This window comes from Lipotes vexillifer, unplaced genomic scaffold, assembly GCF_000442215.2.
Source record: "Lipotes vexillifer unplaced genomic scaffold, Lipotes_vexillifer_v1.1 scaffold149, whole genome shotgun sequence".
Taxonomy (NCBI): Eukaryota; Metazoa; Chordata; class Mammalia; order Artiodactyla; family Lipotidae; genus Lipotes; species Lipotes vexillifer.
In genome coordinates, this window is record NW_006779962.1 from 1,061,678 (window position 1) to 1,074,770 (window position 13,093).

The window sequence follows — 13,093 nt, forward strand, 5'->3', positions numbered from 1 at the left end:
GCCCCCCCCACCCCCACCCCGGGGAAGTGTGTGTCCTGCACGCAGTGTGAGTCCTTCTCATGGCTGTGGACCTGCAGAAACACCTGCGTGGGGTCTGTCACAAACGATGCCAAGTTACTCTCGTTGGTTGACAGAATAAGATGCCGCAGAAAGGTCTTTCAGGTTGGGACCGTGTTCTAGAACCAAGGAAGTGAAATTCAGTGAAGGTGAATGTGAATTTCTGCACTTGGGTTCAACAAGCAGCTGGCAGGTGCGGGATGGGGAGACGCGGGTGTAGGACACTCCCGTGGAGGAGGTGCAGGGCTCTGTGCGTGGCAAGCCCATTAGCGACCGTGGGTGTGATGCGGCGTCACAGTGATACGTTCGGAACAGAGGGTGGGATGACCGAGGGGCTGGACGTGCGCGGCGGAGGCTGAACTAAGACCTGAGGTCTGCGCCTAGAGTGGGGCGGCAGGATGGAGACGGAGCTGGTGCCTGAGGTAGAGCGTCTCGTCCAGGGGTGTGGGGTGAGGCAGTGGCAAAGTGAGGACCATGGAACAGGGCGTTCACACGTATGAACCTGCAGCATCCACCTCCAAAACCAGGGCCCAGCTCTGAGGCCACTGCCTTTAGGATGCCTTCCTTGACCTCGCCAGGCAGAGGAGGTCACCTGGGCGCCTTCTGAGGAATCAGTGAGAGCTTGAGATTTGCAGTCAAGGGCACTGATTTATTTGTCTTTGTGTCAATAAGCTTATCATAGGGGTGCTAAAAATGCTGGTCGAAAGGGTGAAAGAATGAATAATCAGAGCTGACTGCCTTCAGAGGGAGAGGGTAGTGAGCCTTTGTCAGGGATCCAGGGCTGATGGTGATGGTGGTGATGGCGGTCATGGTGGTCGTGGTGGAGGTGGTGGTGTTGGGGTGATGGTAATGATGGTGGTGATGTTGTTGGTGATGATGACGGCAATGGTAGTGGTGCTGAAGGTAGTGATGGGGATGAGAGTGGGAATGGTAATGGTGGTTATGGTGGTGGTGATGGTGGTGATGATAATGTTGGTGATGTTAGTGTTGGTGATGGTGATGGTGGTCATGGTGGTCAGTGGTGGTCCTCGTGATGATGGTGATGATAATAGTAATGATGGTGATGACGGTGGTGATGGTGATGGGAGTGATGGTGGTAATAGTGGTGATGGTGGTGATGATGGCAATGGTGGTGATGGTGATGATGATGGTGAGGGTGATGATATTTGTGATGAGGGTATTGGTGGTGATGGTGATGATGGTGTTGGTGATGGTAATGATGGTGATGGTGCTGGTGGTTGTGGTGGTGATGGTGGTGGTGATGGTAGTGATGTTAATGATGGGGATGGGAGTGATGGTGGTAATAGTGGTGATGGTGGTGATGATGATGGTGATGATGGTGGTGGTGGTGATGATGGTGATGATAGTGGTGATGGTGGTGATGGTGGCGGTGGTGATGATGGTGGCGATGGTGATGATGGTGATGGTGATGATGGTGGCAATGGTGATGGTGGTGGTGGTGATGTGGTGATGATGATGGTGATGGTGATGGTGATGATGTTGAGGGCAATGATATTTGTGATGAGGGTGATGGTGGTGATGGTGATGATGGTGTTGGTGATGGTAATGATGGTGGTGATGGTCCTGGTGGTGGTGATGATGGTGATGATGATGATGGTGATGGTGATGATAGGATGGTAATGATGATGATGATGATGGTGATGGTGGTGGTGGTGATGTGATGGTGGTGGTGGTGGTGATGGTGGTGATGATGGTGATGGTGGTAGTGATGGTGATGATGGTGTTGGTGATGGTAATGAAGGTGGTGATGTGATGGTGGTGGTGGTTGTGGTGGTGGTGATGGTGATGATGATGGTGATGATATTGATGGTGATGGTGGTGATGGTGATGATGTTGGTGATGGTGGTGATAGGATGGTAATGATGATGGTGGTGGTGATGGTGGTGGTGGTGGTGGTGGTGGTGGTGGTGATAGGATGGTAATGATGATGAAGATGGTGGTGATGGTGGTGGTGATGGTAGAAATGGTGGTGGTGATGGCAGGGATGGCAGTTTCCACTTTGTCTAGGCCTCACTGGGTGCCAGGCCCACCGAGCATGCTGCGTGTACCATCACGCTTAGTCCTTAGTGAGGTAGATCTTGTTATCTCCTTTGCAAATGCACACTCAGAGGCCTGGGAAGATTCAGTGATGTGCTTAAGGCCCCACAGCCTGCAAGGGGCGGAATCCTGCACCCAGGCCACCTGTGGTCACTGCCTCACCCCTTCCTGCGGTGGTGCCCAGAGTCGTGCTCCTTCCTCTGTGGAGCTTATCACGACACATGTGTCCCCGTGCTGCGTGATCAGTCCAGTGCCCACAGGCTTGCTGCTCTGAAAGTCTGGGGTGGGGGAAGAATGGGACAGCTTCACTCACATGCTGCCTAGGCTGGGCTGCTCACCTAAATGTCTGGAGTGAAATATCTAGGGCCGCGTAGCCAATGGGGAAAGGATGTGAGACCCATGCCCTTTATAGAGTCCGGTGGGCCCGTGAGCCAGCCTGGTCCCTGCTGCTGGCTCTGCTGCCCTGTCCCTTGGTCTGGGGACGAGGTGTTCACTCTCTGAGTTCACTAAGGTGACCCTTTAGTCACTGTGGCTAGTTTCAGGTCTGATAAGGCTGGGACTTGACCATCCCCCCACCATCCCTGCTCCTGGCCCCTTCGTGGAGACTCAGGTGTGGTGCACACTGCCTGCACCAGCGCAGTTGTGAGGAGACACCAGGGGTGCATGGCGCAGGTGAGAATTGGGCTGGGACCAGTGGTGGCCACGTAGTGGGGGGAAGGCCACAGACGTGGACCATGGAGGTGGGACCTGGGGGCAGCAGGAAGTGCCTTCCAACTGCGTGGAGATCTTTCTTTAGCACTCACTCACTCACTCACTCACTCACTCACCTGAATGGTGCTGGACTCTTTCTCACGCCGTGGGTGCTGTGAAAATCATAGAAAAAGTGACTTAGGCCCCCCTGGCTTGGGCCCTTCCCTTTCCATTGTGTGACTTTGTTGTTGTTGTTGTTGTTTTTTATTTGCGGTACGCGGGCCTCTCACTGTTGTGCCCTCTCCCGCTGCGGAGCACAGGCTCCGGACGCGCAGGCTCAGCGGCCACGGCTCACGGGCCCAGCCGCTCCGCGGCGTGTGGGATCCTCCCGGACCGGGGCACGAACCCGTGTCCCCTGCATCGGCAGGCGGACTCTCAACCACTGCGCCACCAGGGAAGCCCCATTGTGTGACTTTTGATGAAAAATGTCACAACAAGATGTAAAGTGTGACCTGTTTGGGCTGTGAGAGCTTGAACAGGAAGGGGGACTCGGGAGGTCTTTCATGTGCGAAGTCTCCTGGGACATCGAGAAGGTGGCTCATAGAAGCCCCCTGCCCTGTGTCCGCCAGGCTGGTCCCAGTGTCAGACCCACCAGGCTCCCCCAGGGAAGGAAAGCTTTGCAGGGTGGACGAGTGACCATGTGTGCCTGCATGTCCCTGGTGCTCTGTGTCACTTGCTGGGAGGTGGACTCACACTGGGCTGTCCTCACCGGGGGCAGATTTGTCACCAGACCCCTGGCAGCCGAAGGTCGATGCTTCCTTCTGCGCACTCCTCCCCCAGCCTGGGACAAGAAGTACCCGTCCGTCCGTCCTCTCAAAAGACCGTGTGTCTCCATTTACGAGGGTGAAGCTCTGTGGCTACAGTCAGCTGCAAAATCCACGGGAAGAGGCAAGTGCGCCGTGGGAGCCCCTGGGGGCCGGTTCGGGTTGGACAGGGAGGGGCCCGTGGTGCGGGGCAGTCCCTGCAGGTCTGGCTTCCCCGGGGGACCCATGGCCGTTTGTTGGAATGAGGGATGCAAGATTAAATAGCACTGGAGAGAGGAAATGAAAAGCTGGGCGCGTCATTGGAGGGAGCAGCGGCGCAGACGCTCCAGGCCGGGAAGCAGGGGCGAGGGCCTCCCTCATCTGGGCAAAGATGTTTTCCGAGTCCACAGCCCTCAGGGTTGCAAAGCTCTCCATCGAAAACTTGGCAATTTCCTCAGCTCATAGCAGGAGCGCAGCTTGGATACAATCTCATTATGGGAAAAGGCAGGACTGATTCCCTCAGCAAAATGCCCGGCTCAGCCCAGGACACCTGTGTCCTGTGTGTCTCGATGGCTGGGGCCTCGCGGGCCGCCCGGCCTGTCCTCGGCAGGAAGATGGACCGCCACTGGCCACCCCGGGCGTCGGGGCTGTGTGGGGAGTGGAATGGCCGTGGTGACCGCCGGGCTGGTGCAGAAGCTTCTAGGGGGTCTGTAGAGCTTTACTGATCTGGTGGGGGCAGAAATAAGGTGTGTAAATCGAGAAAGCCCTGGGTATCATCGGAGCGAGGGGTGCAGTGAAAGCAGCGCACCTGCTTCTCTGGGCAGGTGACGTGGGCCACCGCAGGGCAGGCTGCGCGGGGTGCCGAGTCTGGGGCTCGGTTTTTAGAGCTAACCTGAGCGATTACAGGGCGTGGCCTGCATTGGAGATGTGGAGTCTGGTGTCAGGAGCACCCACGAGGCGGGTGGGGCGGGGACGTGCCTCACAGAGGGCTGCCTGGACGAGGTGATGGTGTCGTTTATGGGAGCTGGAAGCTCAGGTTGATGTGTGTGCGGGACATAGCAGTCAGCTCCAGGGAGCCCCCATTCCGTGTCTTGTGAGAGTGACCACCCCCTGAGCCTCAGTGGGTGCATCTGTGACATGGGGATGAGAGGGAGGAAACGAGGTACAGCTCCCTCGTGGAGGGGCCGGGGGGCAGTGGGCTGGAATGGGGAAAGGCAGAGGCTTGCGGTGGGCAGTGGGTGCCCGGAAAGCCATCCCATCGGGTGGCAGGTGGGGCGGGGTGGGCGCATGCAGCCCCGGGCCCTGGGCTGCTGCTGAAGGGGGAGACGGAGCCCCAGCCGCTTGGTGCCCCCCCGGCGCCCTCCGTAGGTCCGCTGCCTGCTCTGGGCTGGGCCGTATGTGACTCGTGGGTCCTGTTGTCTGTGGGAGCCAGGAGGCCCGCCATCAGGGGCTGGAGCGGGGCACGTGCCCCTGCGGGTCGCAGCGAAAAATGCTGCTGTCGGGGGGCTTGTAGGCTGTGGGAGGGGCAGGGTGGGTGGCAGTCGGTCAGCAGCTCCCCACGCAGGGTGCGCACCCACTGCTCCAGGCTCTGCGGGACTCAGAGGGCAAGGCTCCGGGCAGGGAGGGGCGAAGGTGGGGGGAGAAGTGCTCCTGGGCCAGCGATCGTGCAGGGGGGTCACGGCCTCACCCATATCATGGTGGGGATTTCGGGGAGCAGAGATATCACAGTGAGCGCTCGCTGCATCATGGATGAGGGGACCAAGGCCCTGGTCAAGTGTAAGACAGCACGGATGCTGCGGGGTGAGGAGATACACAGTGGGACCTTCCTGGTTCTGGAAAGTTCTCCCACCCCGCGGCCTCTGTTTCCCCATCTGTAAAGTGGCGGTTGCAGTGAGGCTCAGGAGAGATTTGTGGGGGGCACCCAGCAGTGGCCAGGCACACTTTGGACCCCCGTCATGGCATCACAGTTCCCTGGACTCGGAGCCCTTGGGGCTGATCTGCTGTTGAGGCTGGCGGGACCCACCCCCGCTGACCTCAGATTCCATCTGTAAAGTGAGCCGGTTTTAGTGTATCGGGGATTTTGACTTTCTAAGGAAACCCGTAAACCCTTTCCTAACTAACATTCCTCTGGGGCAGCCTGATGTGTAAAACCTGCTAGGACCCCAGGCCCCTCCATGGAACCCTTTTTGAGAAGCCCTGGCCAGGCCAAGCTCCAGGTCCCCACGTCCCGAGCGACCTGCAAGGGGCAGGGAGGCGGGAGGCAGGATGTCCCGTGAGGTCAGCGAGGGCCGGCTCGGCGAGTGGGGACCATCCTGCTGGTGCTCCCTGGGCTCCGAGGGGCTGCAGCTGGGCTCCGGCATCTCCCACCAGCAGCTGCTGTGAAGGCTGCACCAGGGCAGGGGCTCCGTGATGGGCCTCTGGGTCTGGAGTTTGGAGCTTGGCTTCCCATCCCACGAGGCATCGTGAAAATGCTCTCAAGACACAGTCATAAAGCTGTGATCATTCGTTGCATGTTTGAAGGGCAACACGCACCCGCTTAGGGCAGCCAGGGGGCGGGCAGCCGGGGGGCGGGCAGCCCGGGGGTGGGCAGCCGGGGGCACGGCGTCTCCAAGTCGCCGGGTGGTGCTGCCGGAAGCCCTGTGTTGAGAAGGATTCTGAGTTGCCTCTGGTCTCAATGAGACAAAGCACAGCGGGAGATGGGGTCTCTGGGAGGGGCACGCGAGGTGTTAGGTGTCCCCAACTGAAAGTGCAAACTCGGATAATTGCAGTTCTGGCTTCCAGCCTCTCTCGATGGCAGGGTCTATTTTGATTTTCCAAACTTCTGGCAGAGCCCTCCTCCTGGACCACCCGAGGGTGGAGGAGGGCAGGGGAGCCCCAGGTTTCCTTTGGCTAAATGGGGAGCCCAGGGGCTGCGTCCTGTCTGGGGTCGCCGGCCACCAGGATGGTCGCCCACATGCCCCCTTGCTGCAGAGAGAAATTGGTTGGCTCTGATCGGATGCTCCAGAAGGGGCAGAGGAGTTCCTGAGGTCTCACGGGGGATGGAAGGAGGGGTACTCTCAGGGTGCGGAGTGGTGGCTGCCTTTGACCCAAATGTAAGATCAGAGCTTGTCTGAAGACTTAAGGGGCCGCTCTCGGGCCTGGCTGCCCCTCACAATGACCAGAGCCTTAAGGATCCCAAATCCCAGGCCCTGCCCCTGAGACCTTTAGGGCAGAGTGTCTGAGGGGCCCGGGTTCCTCGGGAGCCCCCGCTGGGTGTGGGGCAGGGGGAGACAGGACTTCCTTCTGCCCTGGATGCCTCAGGGTATTTATGAGGTGTTAAGGTCATGGCTTTCAGGGCGTGCTTGAGTGTGGTGCCCCCAGGACACCTCATCCAGGGCCACCCAGCGTCCCCGTGGCACCCCAAGGGCTGCCTGTGCCCCCATTGGTGCTTTGGGGTCCAGGAACCATCCTGCCTCTGGTCAAAACCGTTGACCAACCACCCCGGGTGAGAGCAATCAGAACCCCCGAGGGAAGCCGAGGTCCTCCCTAGCTTCGTGCAGACCTGGTGTTTCCCGTGAGGCCAGGGAGGTGTCTCCTTGGCTTGTGCAAGGTGGGTTTGGCAGCTGTTCCCTGAGCCCCAGCTCTGCCTTCCAGCCCCCAGTGGGGTCTGCTGCTGGGGGCTGGGGGCAGCATCCTGAAGCCCCCCTCCGCACCCTGCCCTGCCCTCGGGAGGTGGCGCCACTGGGTGGTTTGGGGGCAGGGGAGCCACCTGCTCCGTCTGGGAGCCTAGAGACAGAGCCAGTGCCACATCTGTCACCCCAGGGTCCTGCCCCAAAGCTCCTGGCCCTGATGAGGTGCCGGGGATGTGAGCCCCCTCCCTGTGTGCAGGAAGAGGTAAGGGGAGGGCTGGAGGGAGCTCTGGATGAGGATCCGCGTGCAGAGCTTCTGGGGGGCTTCGCACCCGTGCCTCAGTTTCCCCTTCTCCATAGTGGGTGGGGGACAGTAGACCCCTGCCCTCTGAGGGACACGCCCACAGAACAAACAGGCGTGTTTTTTTGGTGTGAAAACCCACTTGAGGATTTGGCGGGAAGAATGATTTTCAACATGTACGGGCATTTGCAGGGGAGGGTGGGCGCTGGAGATGAAGGGGGCTTTCTGCCGGCAGGGCCCTCGACTGATCACGTGGTCACTGCTGCAGTCTGGGGCATGGGTGGGCAGGCGGGGAAGCAGGCCTGGCCGAGGGCCGGGTCGGCAGGCACCGAGTGGTGGGAAGCACCTCTGCTCCGGCTGGGCCTGTTCGTGGGAGTGGACGCCGCGCCCTTGGCCTCTGCTCTTCACCCTGTGTGGGGCCTGCGAGGCCTGGCACTGGGCCGGACACCTTGTGGTACAGGGACACAGAGATGCACCGGCCGCGTCCGCCACCCGGGGACCTGGGCTTTCCGGGGAGGCAGGCCCTCCGCCGGACCACTGTGATGAGTGTGCTGGCTGCTCCCTCGAGGGCCGCACCCGCTGCCCGGGGTCACAACTGCCCCCCAAATGCCCCAAGCCTGTTCTTTTTTTCCGGTAACTGCATTTGGAGAGCGTATATTCAGATGTCAAGCTGCCAGTCATAGGGAGAAATACTTTATTTGAATTGGATGAAATTTGAACTAGAGGTCATGCTGTTCAATCAAAATGTGTGGTCTTGATTCACTGTGCCTGTCGTATGGTTCCTGTGTGCTGGAGAGTTTAAAACGTGGGCCGGGAGCCTCTGACATCCAGAGGGAGGGAGAAGGGGTGGCTGAGCGAGGGGGTGGGCGCCGGGCAGGGGGTGCTGAGGTGTGGGCGGGGGCCGCCCCTCTCCTGCTCTGCCCCCATTACAGCCCCACTTGCCGTCACGGGCCCAGGGCTCTGGCAGTGCAGGCTGCTCACCCTGCACGCCCACTCCTCCCAGTGGCAGGAAGGCAGAGGGGCTGCAGACCGAGCCGCGGGGGACTGCGGCCAGGCTGTGGTCGGTGACACTGACGGTGAGGGTCCGTCTGTGTTCCGGAGACAGTGCTGGACGTCGGGGTTGGGAGGGCCACGCTCCACCCCTCCGAGCCCCCTGCGTGGAGACGGGCTGCTGGGGGTAGTTCCGAGTCCTCGCTCGTCAGGGGGCAGTTTCAAACCCGGGTTGGGAGGCCACGTATTTGGAACTGTGCCTCAGGGATCGGGTAGGAATGGGCCTTTGCTGGACTCCAGGACTGTCACCCCATCTCTTGGTCAGGTTACCCATAGGGCCTTTGGGAAGCCACGGAGGGCAAGGGTCCTGTTCCCAGAGCTGTGCACACGGCCGGCACCTTGCTTCACAGATCCCAGAGGCCATCTGTGGACCCACGCCTAGTGACTTTGGGTGACACATCACCCCAGCCCTGCCATGGCCCGGCGATGAGCGGTCACACCTGGCCCCCGCCTGGGGGCCTGCCTCTCTCTCTTCCTGGAGTCTGGCACAGAGAAGGGCCTCACGCACCTTCTCCGAGTGACTGGCATGGAGGGTGCGGCTTCCTTGCCTGGGCCTGTGGTTCTGGCATGTGCAGATGGGCACCGCGTTCTTTCTCCACCCGTGGCCCTGCCATTCAGGAGTGCTGCGCGCCTTTTGCTGGGTCATGGCAGAGCAGAGGCTCAGTAGCAGGGGCAGCCTCAGGCTTCTGGCCAGAAAGGGGCAGTGGGACTGGTGGAGGAATCGATGAAAATCTGATGAATACACAGTCTGGGTGTGACGGGGTCTTATCCGTGGGGCACAGGGCAAGCCCAAGGTGTTAGGAAGGGTGTGGGCACCCCTAGGCAGTGGTGCTGGGCCGTGGGTGCATCCGCCATGTGTGATGCAGTAGCTTGCACTTAGTAGGTGCTCAGGAATGGCTGTTGAATGAGCGGATTGGTGGGTGGAGAGAAGGTTGGATGACCCGTGCACGGATGGGTGGGTGGGTGGGTGGCGGCCGGGTGGTGGATGATGCATGCCTGGACAGATGGGTTGGTTAGTGGATGAGGAAGAGCTGGGCTCTGCCTTCAGTGAACACGCTCACGTTTTCTCCCTCCCTGGGTCCTGAGACCCGTTCCCTGCTGAGTCCCTCTTGGCCTTGTGGCCCACCCCCCACTGGATCTTCCATGTGTGCCGTCCTTGCCCCCTGTTCAGAAATACTGTCCAGGATACGCCGGTCTTCTCGTTGTCATTTTCATGTATACGCCACCAGGTTCCCATGCTTCATCCCCCTGGGACCTTCGCAGCCTCTTAACTCCTTCAAACCCCGCCCTGCCCTCAGGACCTTTCCTGAACACCCCTTCCATGGATCATAAGTCTTTAACGCTACTTACTGAGCACCTTCACTACACAAGGAGTTGTGCCTGGAGGACTTGTAGCCTCCACAGCTCGGTGAGGTGGATATTACTGTTTTACGCCCATTTTTCGCAGAGAAAGAACCGGGCTCAGAGAGGTGAGTGGACTCACTATGGGCCACACGGCCGGAAGGTGGTTGTACAGAGCAGCTCCTCCCCCACGCGCCCCGGCTGTTGGGATTCCCTCTGCCCTTGGCAGCTGGCTCATGGAGCAGGTTGTCCCCAGTGTGTCCAGGGCTCAGGCTGTCCATCCATCCAAGTGCAGCAGCAGAGGAGAGGAGCCCACAACCCGATGACCAGCGTGTGCGCACACAGCCCCGCCCAGCACCCCGGCACCAGGGCCCGAGGGATGCAGACTGACCCGCCAGGGTCAGGAGCACACGGCAGGAGGCCACCCCGGAGCCTCCAGGGGCTGCAAGGCAGAACGTAAGGGTCTTCCCGGAAGAGGGGAAGCTGGCCTCGGGCCCCAGGCCCAGAGAGGGGCCTCTGCCTGATGGAGCAGAGGTGTAGGATAATCCGTGGCAATGTGCAGCCCTCCGGGTGCAGCCCGGCCACCTGGACCCCACGACCCACCAGTGATGGCTTCACAGTGGCCTCGGGGCCCGTCCTTTACTGTTACTCATAAAGTCTGGAAAAAGAACACGCTCGGCCGGCAGCAGCACTCCGAGCTCAAGGAGCCCAACTCCCGGCATAGCCCCACTTACCCCGCGTGGGGCACCCTCTCCGACGACAGAGTCCAGCGTCCTGTGTTTTTCCACGTTCTTTTTCCTCCCTGAGAGCTCATCAGGTCCTGTAGTGATGGGGACCCACCTGCCGTGTGACCGTGACACTGGGCAGGTGGCCTCTCAGGTGCAGAATGGGGATTAAAGGGCATCATTTATAGGGTACCTGCGGGCACAAAGTGGGCGATGCCGTGTAGCTTCTCTGTCCAGTGCTGGATCTCCAGTAAACACTGTCTACACGAGTCATTAATGAGGCGATTACTGTACCAGTCAGTTTACATGCATCTGATTGGGGCCAAAGCCCTTCTGCCAGGGGGACAGCGGATGTTTGATAAAGGTTATGAGACCTGCTTCTTGCTCATAGCAGCCCTGTCGTTTTTTCCATTTTCTACACAGCATGATGGGAGCAAAGTGGAATAAAATGTTCGTATGCTTTCCTGAGCTGACATAGTGGCACTGTCCACTGTCAGAGGGATGGCTCAAGAAGACCAGAGAGCTCAGTGGTTGTGGGTCCGTCCACGTGTGGCAAGTGTCAGTACGTCCTTCCCTTTTATGGCTGAATAATATTCTCTCATACGGACCACACCTCATCTGTCCATTCACGCACACGTCTCTCTGTGTGCACGAGGGCAGTTCCCACTCTTGGCTGCTGTGAACAGGGCTGCAGTGAATGTGGGTGTGCATGGGCTTGAGTCCCTGTTTGCAGTTCTCCCTTGGGTGAACTGATTTGGGTGAATTGTTTATGCACCTGGGTTAGTTCTCAGCATTGGAATTGATGGGTCATAAGGTTGCTTCTTTTAAAATAAACCCCGCCTCCCACGCCTGTGGTAGGGGGTGATAGGAAAGGAGACGCGGTACTCCCAAGCCCTCAGAGTTTAGGGTTGAGGCTAAATGTATCTCTCACAGGAGACAAAAGCTCTGAGCACTGGGTTGGCACCTGACAGGTGCTCATCAGGTGTCTGAATGGATGGGTGGATGGCTGGGTGGGTGGTTGGATGGATGTGTGGGTGGGTGGGTGGATGGATGCTTGGGTGGGTGGATGGGCGGGTGGATGGATGGATGGATGGATGGATGGATGGATGGATGGATGGATGTTTGGGTGGAGGGACAGGTGATGGAGGGCTGGATGGATGGATAGATGGGTGGGTGGATGGATGCGTGGATGGATGGATGGATGGGTGGGGGGATGGGTGGATGGATGTGTGGGTCGGTGGATAGGTGCATGGATGGGTGGGCTCCTGAATTCCAGTTGCAGTTCTACCGTTTGAAGTGTGTGTGTGTATGGAGGGATGGACAGATGGGTGGATGGATGGATGGATGGATGATGGATAGATGGATGGATGAATAGATGGATAGATGGATAGATGGATGGATGGATGCATGGATGCATGGATGAATAGATGGATGCATGAATAAATGGATGGATGAATAGATGGATGGATGGACGGATAGATGGATGGATGGGTGGTGGATGGGTGGATGGATGTGTGGGTTGGTGCAAAGGTGCATGGATGGGTGGATGGATGGATGGATGGGTGGGTGGGTGCATGGATATGTAGATGGATAGGTGACTGGGTGGGTGGATGGATGGATGGGTGTATGGTGGGTGGGTGGTTAGGTGGATGGGTGGGTGGATGGCTGGCTAGATGGGTGGCTGGCTGGATGGGTGGGTAGGTGGATGGATGGGTGGGTAGATGGCTGGGTGGATGGGTGGCTGGGTGGCTGGATGGGTGGGTGGATGGATGGATTCATGGGCAGATGGATGGGTGGATAGGTGTATGGATGGGTGGATAGGTGGATGGGTGGGTGGATGGATGGATCAGTAATGCCTGGATGGCCGGGTCGCTTGAATGGCTCTTGGAGGTAGCAGCTCCCCCAGAGGAGGCCTGGCCCCAAGGACAAGCTCTCAGGCATCAGGCAGTTCTCCTGGGTCCCCACGTGGGTGCCCTCTGTGCTGCCTGTTCAGGGCTTTCGTCCTCTTCCAGGGAGACATCCAGCAACTGCTCTTCGTCTCGGACCACCGGGCAGCTTACGATTACTGCGAGCACTACAGCCCTGACTGTGACACTGCGGTCCCTGACAAGCCCCAGTCTCAGGACCCCAATCCCGATGAATATGTGAGTCCTGGTGGGAGCCGTGGGCAGACCGTCTGGGGGTGCTGGGCGTGGAGGGACACAGAAGCTGTGGGACTCCCGTTTGAAGCAAACCCACTGGGTGAGACTCTAATTGATCCCTGGGGCAAGGTGGACTCCTGACTCACTTTACGAAGGGTTCTGTGCTCCCAAAGCAATGGAGTCAGAAAGGATGTTGGTAAAGAGATCTTTCACCCAAGTTTCTGGGTGAAGAGAGCCATGCGCCCTCTGGACCAACACCTGGGTGGGGTGCTGTGAGCGGAAACGCCACAGGTGTCCCCGGTGGGCCGTCTGAAGCTCG

The 13,093-nt window shown here is 59.1% G+C and overlaps 1 protein-coding gene across 2 annotated transcripts in view; it reads left to right on the forward strand.

Annotated features, from left to right (window-relative positions):
• Window positions 1-13,093, forward strand: part of COL5A1 (collagen type V alpha 1 chain) — a 163,963-nt gene that overhangs the window by 59,257 nt on the left and 91,613 nt on the right. For both annotated transcript variants that reach the window (XM_007453087.1, XM_007453088.1), the window contains exon 5: window positions 12,646-12,777. In XM_007453087.1, the coding sequence (XP_007453149.1) occupies window positions 12,646-12,777 (132 nt within the window). The remainder of the gene's footprint in view (window positions 1-12,645; window positions 12,778-13,093) is intronic.